General features: G+C 44.6%; 1 protein-coding gene across 3 annotated transcripts in view; it reads right to left on the bottom strand.

Moving 5' to 3' along the window:
* Positions 1–14,845, bottom strand: part of slc13a4 (solute carrier family 13 member 4) — a 230,306-nt gene that overhangs the window by 28,957 nt on the left and 186,504 nt on the right. For 2 of the 3 annotated variants that reach the window (XM_038780533.1, XM_038780531.1), the window contains exons 5-8: positions 12,658–12,706; positions 9,780–9,834; positions 2,843–3,009; positions 1,460–1,579 (exon numbers count right to left, since the gene is read on the bottom strand). In XM_038780533.1, coding sequence (XP_038636461.1) covers positions 1,460–1,579; positions 2,843–3,009; positions 9,780–9,834; positions 12,658–12,706 — 391 coding nt within the window. The remainder of the gene's footprint in view (positions 1–1,459; positions 1,580–2,842; positions 3,010–9,779; positions 9,835–12,657; positions 12,707–14,845) is intronic. The other variant, XM_038780532.1, reaches the window with a different exon arrangement.

Raw genomic sequence — 14,845 nt, 5'->3', positions numbered from 1 at the left:
GAATCTTCTCAACTGCCAGTGTATAACAGAAAACCCTGGGAGCTTTTCAATGGACTGAAAAAGACAGGTGACCACCTGAATTGGACGGTATCTGATGGCACTGGACAAGCGTTCCATGGTATACTAGGAAAAGGAAATCCCTAATTTACAATGATGGCCAACATACTGGCAGTTCACACCATAATTTGTGATGATTTTAAACAGTTTGAAGCTGAGACAGTCCTCTGCCAACTAAATGTAATTTAATGATAATCCTCTCACATTATAACCTCGCTTCTCAAAGAAAACCAAAGGGTCAAATGGGAGCTGAAAGGAGATTGTCGGAGCACCATCATGGCAATGCTAGTTTGACATCTATTAATGCAGTATTCCATCCAACACAAAATATATATTTTTAGAACTGTTTATGATATTGCCTGCCATTTATTAGAAAAACAGCCAAAAATGTAAAATACAAGTTAATGGTTTAACATTGAAGAGTTTTAGATTTGATACACGTTGAACATTATATGTATAAGGGCCTCACGGTAGCATGGTGGTTAGCATCAATGCTTCACAGCTCCAGGGGTCCCAGGGTCCCAGGTTCGATTCCCGGCTGGGTCACTGTCTGTGCGGAGTCTGCACGTCCTCCCCGTGTGTGCGTGGGTTTCCTCCGGGTGCTCCGGTTTCCTCCCACAGTCCAAAGATGTGCGGGTTAGGTGGATTGGCCATGCTAAATTGCCTGTAGTGTAAGGTTAATGGGGGGATTGTTGGGTTACGGGTATATGGGTTACGTGGGTTTAAGTAGGGTGATCATTGCTCGGCACAACATCGAGGGCCGAAGGGCCTGTTCTGTGCTGTACTGTTCTATGTTCTATGTTCTAAAAACTACCTTCTATTCCTCTGCCAATGGAAGGTAATGGATTGTTTTATCGCAGCCCTGATGTTTTTCTGACACTGTCTAAAACATTTTCAATATAAATGTGTTAATTTAAATTATTTTTGATTCCACAAAGTCCAGCTGTATTGACACCCAGAAAGTAATTCTTTGAGTTTTCACTCCTCGTGCGAAGATATAACCCAGCAGGAGTTCAAATCAGTAGCTTCGGCTCATATTGCTCATCATTTTCTGGTTATTAAAATAAGTGGTTGGGAAATGGATGAGAAGTCGTGAACTGTGTACACAAATTTCCAGTTAATGTCAGAGTGCAGAACATTATAGAAAACAAAGCAAGCAGATTAGATTTCTCACTAAGGGAGCTATGACTGAAATACAGTTAATAAAATGCTACCCTTTCTCACTGGTTGATGGAGCAGCCTGTGGTACAATGGGGTACATGTTCTGATTTGAGAGGTTGATGGTAAATCCCAAGCCAGTGCCGATAATGAACTTGCTATGTTCAAGGACTCCAAAAATCAGCACTTACATGTTGCTAATGCAGGAGGCTATTGGTTTAGTGGTTCCAGCTCCCATACTTACTTGCATCCCAGGAAGAGCCAATGCATCCAGATCCAGGTTAGCACCAACATGATAATGGCAATAGGAAAACTAAAAACAAACCAAGTTCCAAAGTTGATAGATCGGGAATCTGGGTAGCGGCTGTTAAATACAAACAAACAGAAATCAGGCAAGAAAGACAGTGATCAGCAGACAGCTCAGCACGTGGTGCTGGTCCTAACTTTACCAGCAATCTACAATGCTAAGGCATTCAGTACACATTCGGCAATCAGATTGTTCGATCTAACCTCTGTTCTGAGTCCCACTTTCCTCATTTTTAACCTGACATATTCTCTGAACCCTTTCACCGAGAACAATTTACTCGGATCAATGATGTCAATTTCCTTTATTGGGCTCCGTTAGGTTGTCTGTCGAACATGTTTGGCGGGGTGTTCCTCAGTGGCCGCAGTGAAGTTTCCTTTGTCCTCGGGGAGTTTCTCTCTGCCAAGGTGGCACCTAGAGTGATTTCCTGCTGGCGAACTGATGGTGCCACCAGCAATGGCTGTCTACAGATTCAGGCGGCAGTTTGATTGGCAGCCTCAATCTCCCCCCCCCCCTTTCAGGCAATCCCCCCCCCCCCACTTTATCAAACCCCCCCACCCACTAAACCCTCTCCAGACCCTTGGAATCTGCCCTCCACCCCTTTCAGGTGGCAATACCCCACGGGCCTGGCTCCCTGGCAGTGCCAACATGGTACCTGGGCACCTTGGCACTGTCATGCTGGAACCCCGGTAGTGACATGGTGGCACTTTCCAGGGGCCCGATGTCACTGCTAGGATGCCAAGGTGCCAAGGGAGTGCCAGAGTACCACCTTAGCCTGTCCCCGACCACCCGGGTGTCTCCAATGGCCTGAGGGGCACCCCTCCCAGGTGCCGTTACAGCTAGTTCATGTCTGTGTGGACCAGTACGAAATGGTGCCCTGGCGGGTTCCCGCAGGCACGGCCGTTGAGTCCCAGGTGCCGGGTGAATCCATCGCCCGGATATTTGAATGAGGCATTAGGCTGGGTGAGATCCAGGTTGCACTGGGCGGAGCGGGTTGGGTGACTCGCAATCGGGCCGACCTGGAACCCGAGTTTGAGCTTCTCCTAATCCCCCTGTTGCATTCGTCTCCGTGTCACGATCACTGAATTGAGCCCATTAACTTTAATTAGATTCCATAAATATCTCTTTCCCAAATGAAACAGGCACAAACTGAACCGTTGCTCATTATTTATATTTTTGATAGTTGGGATCTTCATTGCTGTTCAAATCTGTACCACTTTACGGTAACTAACATTTTTATGTCATTCTACAGGAGAAGTTTATTCTTGTATCAGTCTGAGAGGATGGCCAACAGGACCTCTGCGTAAGAACAGATGATCTTACTTGTTGAATTGTTCAGCAAAGATGAGGTTGGTTGAAGTTCCTGTGATTGTCATCAGGCCTCCGATGGTAGCAGCGTATGTGATGCTCAGTGACAGACACTTGCAGATCATGTGGTCATGTTTGGTTTTATATTTACTGCTGTATTCATTACTGTGCTTAATCTGGTTCTGTAGAAAATCAAACAGCAACAGGATGAAAATAATAGGGAAATATTAAACCAGCCTATCCCACAATAAATATCCTGCCCGCCATAGCTTGGTGCGGGCCATTATGCGCAGGTGTCTGCAAACTGTTCCAATGTGCATAGCCTCATAGAGAAGGCCAACATTGTCCTCACCCATTATTATACACATCATTTCACAGGAAGAGATTGGATAGTGATAGCAGTAGGAAGCCTGGCTCATGTTCTCCTCCCCAACACAGCACAGTGGGTCATATGTAACACTTCAACTGCTACCATGATTGAGCCCAGTCAACTCAACACACTATTGGGGATTGAATTTCAGACCTTCTGATTTGGGTTAGTCAGTGCTCTGGGTTATTCTCTTATTCTCATCATCAGCAGAGGTGCTCAGGGATCGAAGGAATGGAAAGCAAGAGAAAACTGTACCGCTCAGCATATTGGTTTAATCAAAGGGAAGTCCCAATGCGCAGTAAACAATAGGCACGGCACAGTGTGACCAATCAGATTAGGAAGGTTGCAGGTTCAATTGGATTGGATTGGATTGGATTGGATTGGATTTGTTTATTGTCACGTGTACCGAGGTACAGTGAAAAGTATTTTTCTGCGAGCAGCTCAACAGATCATTCAGTACATGGGAAGAAAAGGGAATTGAACAGAATTCAAGAAAATACATGAGAATACATCATAGGGCAACACAAGATATACAATGTAACTACATAAGCATTGGCATCGGATGAAGCATACAGGGTGTAGTGTTAATGAGGTCAGTCAATAAGAGGATCATTTAGGAGTCTGGTGACAGTGGGGAAGAAGCTGTTTTTGAGTCTTTTCGTGCGTGTTCTCAGACTTCTGTATCTCCTGCCCGATGGAAGAAGCTGGAAAAGTGAGTAAGCCGGGTGGGAGGGATCTTTGATTATGCTGCCCGCTTTCCCCAGGCAGCGGGAGGTGTAGATGGAGTCCATGGATGGGAGGCAGGTTCGTGTGATGGACTGGGCGGTATTCACGACTCTCTGAAGTTCCTTGCGGTCCTAGGCCGAGCAGTTGCCTTACCAGGCTGTGATGCAGCCAGATAGGATGCTTTCTATAGTGCATCTATAAAAGTTGGTAAGGGTTAATGTGGACATGCTGAATTTCCTTAGTTTCCTGAGGAAGTATAGGCGCTGTTGTGCTTTCTTGGTGATAGTGTCGACGTGAGTGGACCAGGACAGATTCTTGGTGATGTGCACCCCTAGGAATTTGAAACTGCTAACCATCTCCACCTCGACCCCGCTTGCTCATATTTCGATAATGCCGATGGGGCATCTGAAGGCTTAAATTGTCACAGAAATCCTGGGTGTTGAGAATCAATCCAGTCACCACTTTCAGAACATGTGTATGCACCTTGACGTTAGCATGAGGGATGATCAAGCTTGCACATATGGCCTCCCTGATCAAAAGTTAGACAAAACTCAGAGCTGAATTTTCCTCAATTAACTGAAGTCTAGAGGGAAAGGAATTCTGGATTCTGATGATTCTGCTGTTAATCTTGGTTCATTTCCTCAAAAGATTAATCGTTTTAAACAAAATAATTGGACTGCTGGGTAGACAATAAGATTACTCAAGCAACCCCATTCTGATCACATTGGTCCCTTTAAACTGAACTTTAACCTTGAATAGCTGATATTGGCAATCAAGCAGACTTGCTTCCCACACGTTTTCATTATGGGACAAATGACAGAAAATTGCAAACATTAGGCCAGATTTAATAATCACATTGCTCTTAAACGAGAGCGCGACAAGATCGTTAAGTCATGGGAGAGGCCAAAATTGGGAACTGCGCCAGGCATCAATCTGGATCCAACCGGCCCACTCCCGTGGCAAAATCAGGATATCGCCGTAGCTTGGCAAGAAGCCAATAATCACCACGTAAGCCCAATCTCCATACAATTAACGGAGTGACCCCATATCCACGGCCTCCCCAGCAAGTGGTCACGCGGGTGCCGATTAGTATTCCTTTTTTAAAATGTGAAGCTGGTGGATGGGCTGCTGGAAAAGGGGACTGGCCGCCCATGGCCTGGGCTAGACTGGCAAGGAAGGGTGCCTCAGTCCCTGAGTGTCTGCCATGCCAACTCCTCAATCATTGAGAGGAGGCTGAAAGACAAAATGCCGGCACCAGCAAACGGTGCACCGTTGAGAAACACACGCTGGGGAACCAGGGAATCCAGCCCAGAGTATGAACTTTGTCCGAAAGGCTGTGATATTCCAAATGGGAGGATGAGATGTTGTTCCTCAAGCTTGTGTTGACCGTCACTTCCCCAGTGAGTTGGCCAATGATGGAGATGGTGGGGGAGCCAGGCAGCCCAGGTTAGGGTTAGGGTTAGGGTTAGGGTTTGTGGACTGAACGGATTTGTTCTGCAATGTGTTCACTCAATATTCTAGAAAACTAGTCCTTCCACAAACCATTCCCAATAATAGGAGAAAATTCATTCAAAACTCACAAGGTTAGTTTATTTTGTTTGCAGTACACACTGTTTTAGAAGAGATGTTAATAACACTCTATTTCAAAGCTTGTTTGAACTTTTCTGAGGACACATTCTGAGCCGATGTAAAGGCAATAATAACCATCACCAGATAATAGATAAGACATGTGGAAACAGATAGCAAAGTTACAAAGCGTGTCCGTAAGTTCCTGCCATTATGTATTGTCCTTTCGGCCTTTGTGTCCCATATCCAACCTTTACCAAACTCCATCTATGTGTCTTCTCACCTCACACACTTGTTGTGGGGCAATAGACTGTAAATCTTTTATTCTATGATACAGTCTTCAGACTCAGTCGATAGTCTGGCGCAGGTTTGACCCATTTCAACACTTCACTGTAACTGCAGCTGATAAGCTTCCATTCTCCCCACTGCACAGATCCAGTTGGAGCAGAGCTTAAGTGGATGTTTACTCTGCAAATCAGTGGTTAAGTGTAAATGCTGAACAAATATTATACTAAACTAAGGCCTCGACCTTTTGGATTTATTAAAGTGTTTGAGTTGGAATAATTGGGAATATTGAGCAGATTATAATCCTGATGGTGTTCACCAGATCTCACAAACAGCTGATACCAAAATGATCATCAGTCGAAGGGGCTTGTTTACCTGAGTCTATTCTCACCAATTACCTCGGCCAAGGGGTTTTATATATATGAGGGCAAAGACTCCACTTGTAACTTTTTCCAATAAATCCGTCCGTTGGTGCTGGGTGAAAAGCCTCTTGTGCCCTCCCTGGAATATTTCCATGGCTTTAATGTTTTTCTCATGCTCCAATTATTTGACTGAATGCAGTTATGCCCCCTTGTATCGCTGTTACAAGGGGGCATAACTATAAGGTTCAGGGTGGGAGATATAGGAGGGATGTCCGAGGTAGGTTCTTTACTCAGAGAGTGGTTAGGGTCAGGAATGGACTGCCTGCTGTGATAGTGGAGTCGGACACTTTAGGAACTTTCAAGCGGTTATTGGATAGGCACATGGAGCACACCAGAATGACAGGGAGTGAGATAGCTTGATCTTGGTTTCGGACAATGCTCGGCACAACATCGAGGGACTGTTCTGTGCTGCACTGTTCTATGTTCTATGTTCTATTGAAGGTCAGACCATAGCATACAGCTTCAGATTGATGGTCGCAGACATATGGGGCTGAAGTTTTAATTTAGAGGCCTATTCATAGCAGGTGGCATGGGGAAGGTGGTCATTAGGGAGAGGTGGGGGTTACAGCAGATCAGGACATTGATTTTCTTTGGCTTTTTCTTTGGCTTTTTACCTCAGCTACGACATCCCACTTTCAAGTTTCCCAATCAATCACAATGCTGATGTGATAATGAGTCAGACCTGTTAATGGAAGGATTTCTAATTAAAGGGTCAGTTTGGTTAGGGTTACTTCCTGCATACATTCCAGATGTGGTGTAGAGGAGATTTACCAGGATGCTGCCTGGGCTGGAGGGTTTGAGCTATGAGAGGCTGAGGCTGACTTCCTTGGAACAGTGAAGATTGAGACGGGACCTGATGGAGGTGTATATGATTGAGGGGCATAGATGGGGGGGTAGGAAGGCACTTTTTCCATTAGTGGAGGGACCAATAACAGGGGTTACAGATTTAAGGTGAGAGGGGGAATGCTAAGAGGAGGGTTGAGGAGAAACATTTTCACCCAGAGGGTGATGGGAGTCTGGAACTCACTACCCTGAAAGGGTGGTGGAGGCAGAAAGCCCCATAACATTGAAAAAACATTTAGATATTTACTTGCACTGCCATAACCTCCAGGACATTACGCTGGAAACTGGGAATTGTGTGGTCAGATCTTTGCTGAGTGGCATGGACACGATGGGCTGAATGGCCTCCTGTGCTGTAATTGTCTATGAATCTATGTTTCAGAATGGAGGCATGCTGTGGGAAGGCTGCCCCACTTCTCTCCCCCCCCCCCCCCTCCTCCCAGTTTTTTCACTCTTCCCCCAGGTCCAGCTTGGCCAGTGAGAATCTGCAAAAAGTGTGTTTTCCATGGAAGAGACCCACATCTCAAAAAGAAAGGTGAGGCTGGAAATGGTTTAGAAAATAAGCAGCAAGAGTGCGGTCGCTCCAGCTCAAGACCTCGGAGGGCAGGATAGGAGAGGTGGCAAAACTCCGTCAAGTGCCAACCTTCACACTCTGTCTTCCCCAGCATTCTGCTGCACAGCGTGGGTCAGGTCAGCACACCTTGTAACAGCGCCTCATTCCTCCCTTTCCAAAGACCCATCTGAACAGCCAACGCTGACACGAACCTCAGTGTTTTGCCATCTCACATTCAATCCACAAAAGTCTCTCCAGCCTTTCAACTTCACGGGACACTGAGTCACTGCTGTGCTCCCATTTTGCTGACTCCGGTGAGATTCACAGAACTTGGGAATGCTCAGCACTAATTGTCAAAGCCAGAAGGCTGGGTTAAAGTCAGAATTATTGGCTGTCAACTCAATTATAGACCCGAAATCTCCAATGGGGGTTCCTGTAAACTTCCAAAGGCGGTCCAGGAAATGCCGGAAGTGAGCGGGATCATGTCAGGTTTCCAACAAGCCGGCATTTTGGGTGGATTTAATGCCTCCACGTGCAATCAAACCTGTCCCATTTTGTCATTTACAATTGCCAATATCTCAGGCTTCTGTTTGCTTTTCTCTTTACCATTCTGTTCATATTCTGATCATGTTCCGCCTCTTTGAGCTCATTCATTGAGCATGTTTCCCATTTTTTTGTACCAATATGTAATACCTGGTAAGTATATTTGTACTGATTTTCATCTGCAATCACAGTGCCCCACTAGAAACATTTTTCTATCTTTTTCTGTAGTTCCGAAGCTGTTTCATCAGATTCAATTGCCTTTCCACCTAGTTTACCATCAGCTGCAAATTTGACCAATATGCAGCGTATCTCTTTTTCTAGATTAGAAACACGATTAGCTTCAATTCACCGCTTGGTAAGTACTGAGGAGCTTTTTCGTGAGGACATTTCCCCAGATCATTATCACTCCTCTAACTAGTGGCCGTATTTTCTCGGTTTCAATCGATCCCTTGTCCATTACTCTATTTTTTGGGGATAATCAGTGCCTCGCACTCTGGCTGTTATCACGATGCTGTTTGGGGTAGTTTGCACTGTGGTTGCTACATTTCCTACTTCTACCAGTAAGTACACTTCAGAAAGGGAAGCATTATGAGACATCTGAGGGTTGTGAAAAGTGCTATAAAAATATAACCTTTCTTTTCTTTATAACAGTCTTTCAAAAGGACTTTGCTGAAGGCTTTCTCTGATGTGGGGATTGTCATGGTTTCCTTGTTGGGCTTAGAGGCGGTTCCCGCTGCTCAGCTCTGAAGTTGCAACAGTCGGTTGGGCCCCAGAGAACTTTTAAAAATAAATTTCTAGTGCCCAATTATTTTTTTTCCAATTAAGGAGCAAAATAGCGTGGCCAATCCACCTACCCTGCACATCTTTTGTTTTGGGTTGTGGGCGTGAGACTCACGCAAACACGGGGAGAATGTGCAAACTCCACACGGACAGTGACCCAAGGCTGGGATCGAACTCGGGTCCTCGGCGTTGTGAGGCAGTGGTGCTAACCATTGCGCCACTGTGTCGCCCCGGGTCCCAGAAACATCAACAGAAGCTGATTTGCATATTGGGGACCATGCCAACTCTAGATGCCGATCCATCGGCGAGTGAAAATTGCACTTGGCCAAATTAGGGTGGGAAATGAATGGGTAAACTCACACCCCATTTTAATTGCTGATTCCCACATACCCCCCCCGCTCTGGTCTGTCTGCCAGGGAAGGTTATAATTCAAAACAAACCACCATTACAAACAGAAACCCGTGTGATTCCTCTCTCTCCATGTTGTAGGATTAAGGCAGTGAGAAATGTGAGAATCTTCAGAATATTAAGCTACTTGTTGCTCAGAAGCGAAGTTAGTTAAGAAAGCAGTTAATAAAGATTTATGAATCTGTAGAATTCTCTATTAGATATGTTTGATTCACTTTCTATTCAAAGTAGGACAAGCAAAGTGTCAAACCACTGCAGCACAAATCTGTTTATAGAAGAGTCCCAACACGAGGAATACACAGTGTGCATTTTCTGCTATTCTAGTTCCTCTGTCACTTGTAATGAGGCAATCATAAAACATCATCACCGGGTTACTGAAAGAAGACAGCAGGGTCATAAAACAGGAAGAAATTGAATACAGTCAGCAGCCAAACACAATGGGGTGATAAAGATACAAACCTGCCTCTCTGGCCCAGTCAGCATCTTCTGGTCACATTGGTTCTTCTTTGCTGCACTAGAAAAGTAAACAGAAGTTTAAATAATTCCAGCAAACCAATTCTGATTCCTTCAGGTTGATGTGTGCTGAAAGACACTCAATAGCCGGCTCAAAGGACATCTCATCATCGTGCGTAACTGCTGTCTAATGGGACATTGGTCATTTCATTCAATCCCACATTCCTGAGCATTGACTGCACATAAAAAAGTGCTTTGAGTTGTAAATAATTCAGCCAATAATTCTTCCAAGACATTGCATGTTTCCTGACGAATGACCAAAACAAACAAAATTGTATTATTGCCTGTTCCAGAACTCATTTGCTTGAGCAAATTAGATCAGTCATACGGGATATATATATATATAGATATAGAATATATATCTTGGGCACCTGTTTAGATTGAACAATGCGTGCACACAGCTGGTACATACTAATTTCAAGGATAACAGGAATTTAGGAACAGGAGCAGACAATGTAACCTCATCATGGTTAACAAAAGCCTGCTAATCTCAGATTTGACATTAATAATTGATCAATTACCATTTGCAGAATCGTTTTCAAAAACTTTACTGCCCTTTGAGGACAGGATTATTTCTTGGTTTCACTCTTGAAATGTCTGGCTCTAATGTTTAGACTTTCCCAGATACTTCCAGCATTGGTAATACTTTACCTATCCCCCTAACCTATCTGTTCGCCTTTATATCTTGAAAACTTTGATCAAATCACTCCTTAATCATTTAAATTCCAAGGAATACAACCATAATTTAGGCAATCTCTCTCTATAATTTAACTCTTGTATCATTCTGGTGCATCTCTGCTATACTCTCCCCAAGGTTAATACATACTTCCTAAGCTGTGGTCCCTACAATTGAACACAGTTCTCCAGATATGATCTAACCCTTTGTGCTCGATTATTCTCGGTACAAAGGCTAATAGTCCAGTAGCTTGTCTGATTATATTCTGTTCCATATGGTGATATTTTTATGACCTGTGTAGTTGGACCCCCATGTCTCTTTGTTCCTCCACTGTGTCTAGTTTTCACCATTTAGGAAGTATCTTCTCTCCTTTTTAGGTCCACAGTGGATGGCCTCAGTTGTGCCTGAATTGAAATCCATTTGGCACCATTTTCCCATTTACTTTTCTCTTTATTTATTCATTCACAGGATGTGTCCATCGCTGGCCAGGCCAGCATTTAATGCCCTTGAGAAGCGAGAGGTGAGCTGCTTTCTTGATCTGCTGCAGGCTGCTTCAGGTTTTAGTCCTCTGTTTAAAGGCACACCCCAATTATTAGTCCAAGGACCAAAACCATCAAAATTCTCTTCCACCCTTTGCAAACCCCAACTGACTCTTACGAGCTGAAAATGTTCAAGGAATAAAGGAATTCTATCCTTAATTATAAACGCCAGCAATTTCTGAGAACGGAGGTTAGGATAGTCTGTGTTTGATTTCCTGGTTTCCCTCGAGTGTCCCCGTTCTTAAATAGGAGACGGACATGTGCAATTTTCTAATCTAAAGGGTCGACTCCCAAATTGAGAGAACTTTGGAAGATTATAGTTGGTGCATCTGCAACATTTTCACTTTTTCCTTTCCTGGGATGAAAATTATCTTAGTTCTGGGGGGTTTGTCACTCTTTGGTGAAATTATTTCTTCATTGCTGTTATTTTGCTGACATTAATTTGGGCAGGTTTTGTCCGTGATTCTATATTAGTTTAATAGAGCTCTTGCTCCATCGGGTATAAACTGGTTCTGTGTCACATTACATTTATTTTTAAACACCAGCCAATGATCTTCTATTTACCCATTAACAGATTCGCCCCTTTAGATTAGAAAATTGCACATGTCCATCTCCTGGGGACACTCGAGAGAAACCAGGAAATCAAACACAGATTTAGCCAGTTTACTGGGGATAGTGTCTACCCATTTCATTGGGACTGGGACATATCGCTTCTCTTTTCTTTATTCTTTCATGGGATGTGGGTGTCGCAGGCAAGGCCAGTATTTATTGTCCATCCCTAATTGCCCTTATGCGGGCATTTTAAGAGTCAACTACATTGCTGTGGGTCTGGAGTCACATGTAGGCCAGACCGGGTAAGGACGGCAGATTTCCTTCCCTAAGGGATATTAGTGAACCAGATGAGTTTGCTGCAGGAAGCTGTCATGGACATACTTCAGAAATGTACTATTTTTCTGTCAGGTGCTAGTTTGCTAATTCAAACCCATATACTCAATACAGCAAAGTTACGTTGAGTGAGGTTTGTATATGTTGCATCCATCCCATTGCATTCCTCATCCTTACATACTCCAGTTTATGTTTCTATATTCCTATCCACCCTAATTCATTCTTCCATCCTCTTTAATCTCACAAATATCCCTCATAACCACATAGGCCAGGGCATGTTCCCCATAATCCATAAACTCCAGTGGATCTTCCCTCCATGCCCTGTGACACTGGGTATCATGAAGGCACCTGAAGATTTTTAAATCATTGTTGAAAGTGTTATTTTTGTTTGAAGGTTGTGACTGAGAGTTTAAATCAAACATACTACTGTGGTCACCTCAGAAGATTGTCACTCTGTGATGAGAATTATTACTGGGGAGCAAGCAGCAACTATTAATTGACAAATTTTATGACTTATGGTTATTTATAGACGGCAGAATTAAATGTTTTTCCACCAATAAACACACCATTAATTGCCATTGATGGATATTTAACAGCTCAAATTAAACTATTCCCCAAATAAACAGAAAATATTGTCTTTATGGATAGGAGATCCTGGAGTTCACTTTACAGTTCTTGGAGAACATGCAGGCAATTCTAATTCTATGCACAGAATGAAACTTACTTTTCTTTAAGGTAAATCATCTCCAGCTGTTTTTTCTCATTCTCGTCTTCTGGAAGCAACAAGAGACAGACAATGAAACTTGGATAAAATCATAGAATCCCTACAGTGCAGAAGGAGGCCATTCAGCCTGTCGGGTCTGAACCAACCCATGTAACCCCACCTAACCTGCACACCTTTGGACTGTGGGAGGAAACCGGAGCACCCGGAGGAAACCCACGCAGACACGGGGAGAACGTGCAGACTCCTCACAGACAGTGAACCAAGCCGGGAATCGAACCTGGGACCCTGGAGCTCTGAAGCAACAGTGCTAACCACAATGCTACCATACCGCCCCTGATAATGGGATCTTTCTTACCACAGTAAAAGGCTGATTTAATTTGAGTGTTGTGCACAGTGGGGCTGAATCAGATCAAATTTGTTTTCTGCTCTGTGCTAATATAAGCCGAGACTACGGCCGTGATTTTGCGCCCGTGTTCGCTGTGAGCGCAGACGGTGATGTAGGCGCCAGCATGATCTCATTTTCCAATTTCCCAAACCCCCCCCACCAGTGAAATAATGAGGTTGCCCCCAAGGAAGGTTGGGGACCATATAATCAGCGGACTTCCCACAGTATCGTCCCCCCACATTTGGAATTCCCCCTTCGCCGTCATCGGTCAGGTTTACAACTGATTTTTAAAAATGGGAACAAGGCGAAGGAGCGTGCCAGGAGTGCGCAGGTAAGTACCGTACTGGGGGGTGGGGGGGTTGGCAGAGGGACATGCTCTTGAACTGCCCCCTGACACTACCGCCTGGTATTACCCCCTGGCTCATTGCTGGGTAAGTGCCACATACCAGCAGGAAATGCCCTTTAAAAAGGGTAGCCCCATCTCGGGATTCCCGGCTGGGGTTTTTTTTTCTAGCCCTGCCCCACCTGTGTGATGGTGTGGGCCACACACCCAGATTGTTTCTGCACAGAATTCTGGACTATCTGGAGGGAAATGCCAGCCGTGCGGACTGCAAACTTCACACTGGTGTTCTCACCTCAGCCAGGTCTCTGGGCAGAGATTGGAGAACTCCAGCCTATAGCTGAGCTGCTAACAATAGCATTGGTGCCTGTGAACCCAGCAAAGGTAGCCAAGGTAGCCAAGCCACCCTCCCCTGGTCCTGATCCAGTCACCCCATCAGGAAACTTATTAGTTGATGGATGATTCTGGATCAGCCTAAGGTCAAAAAGCTTAATGACACCTAACTCACAAGAAGACAAAATGAGGAGCTGGAGTCAGCCATTCAGCCCCTCGAGCCAGCTTCGCCATTCAATAAGATCATGCTTCTATCCTCAACTGATCCTTCCAGTCTGCCCCCCCCCCTCCCCCCGCCCCCATGGTCCTTACCCCCTCGATGATCACAAATCTATTTAACTCAACCTAAAACATATTCAATAATCTTAACTTCCACCGGCCTCTTGGGCAGAGAATTCTATATACTAATGACCCTTTGAGAGAAAAATAATCTCCTCCCCTCCCAGTCTGAAATGGGAGACCCCCCTGTCGAGTTTGAAATGGTATATCCCAGTTCGAGACTCCCCCACAAAGGGAAACATTCAGCATCTTCACCATGTCAAATTCCCACAGGATCTTATCTGATTCGATAAGTTCAACTCTCATTCATCTAAGTTCCAATGAGTATAGACGTAATCTGCTCAATCATTCCTCATTTTCCCAGGGATCAGTTGAGTGTATCTTCTCTGAAATGCTTCTAATCCAATTATATTCTTTCTTCAATAAGAAGACCAAAAGGCACACAGTACTCCAGATGTGGTTCACCAATGACTTTTACAACTGTAACGTAACTTCCTTGCTTTTATCCTCAATTCCCCTTTTAATAAAGGCCAACATTCTATTTGCTTTCCTCCCCACTGTACCTGCACATTCAGCTTTTGTGATTCATGTGCCAGGACTCCCAGATCCCTCTCTGTACCTCAGAGTTCTGCAATCTCTCTCTACTTAAATAATACACAGGTCTCCTTTTCTTCCTCCCAATGTGGACAATCTTACATTTTCCAACATTATACTCTGTCCCCCAAATTTGTGTCCACTCACTTAACCTATTTCTATCCCTCTGTAAACTCTTTGGCCGGGATTCTCCTACCCCTCGCCGGGTCGGAGAATCCCCGGGGGGGGGGGGGGAAACGTGAGAATCGCGCCCCGTC

This window comes from Scyliorhinus canicula, chromosome 20 (assembly GCF_902713615.1).
Source record: "Scyliorhinus canicula chromosome 20, sScyCan1.1, whole genome shotgun sequence".
NCBI classification, from domain to species: Eukaryota; Metazoa; Chordata; class Chondrichthyes; order Carcharhiniformes; family Scyliorhinidae; genus Scyliorhinus; species Scyliorhinus canicula.
The sequence above is the reverse complement of the archived record's forward strand: the minus strand, read 5'-3'. Positions and strand labels throughout refer to the sequence as shown.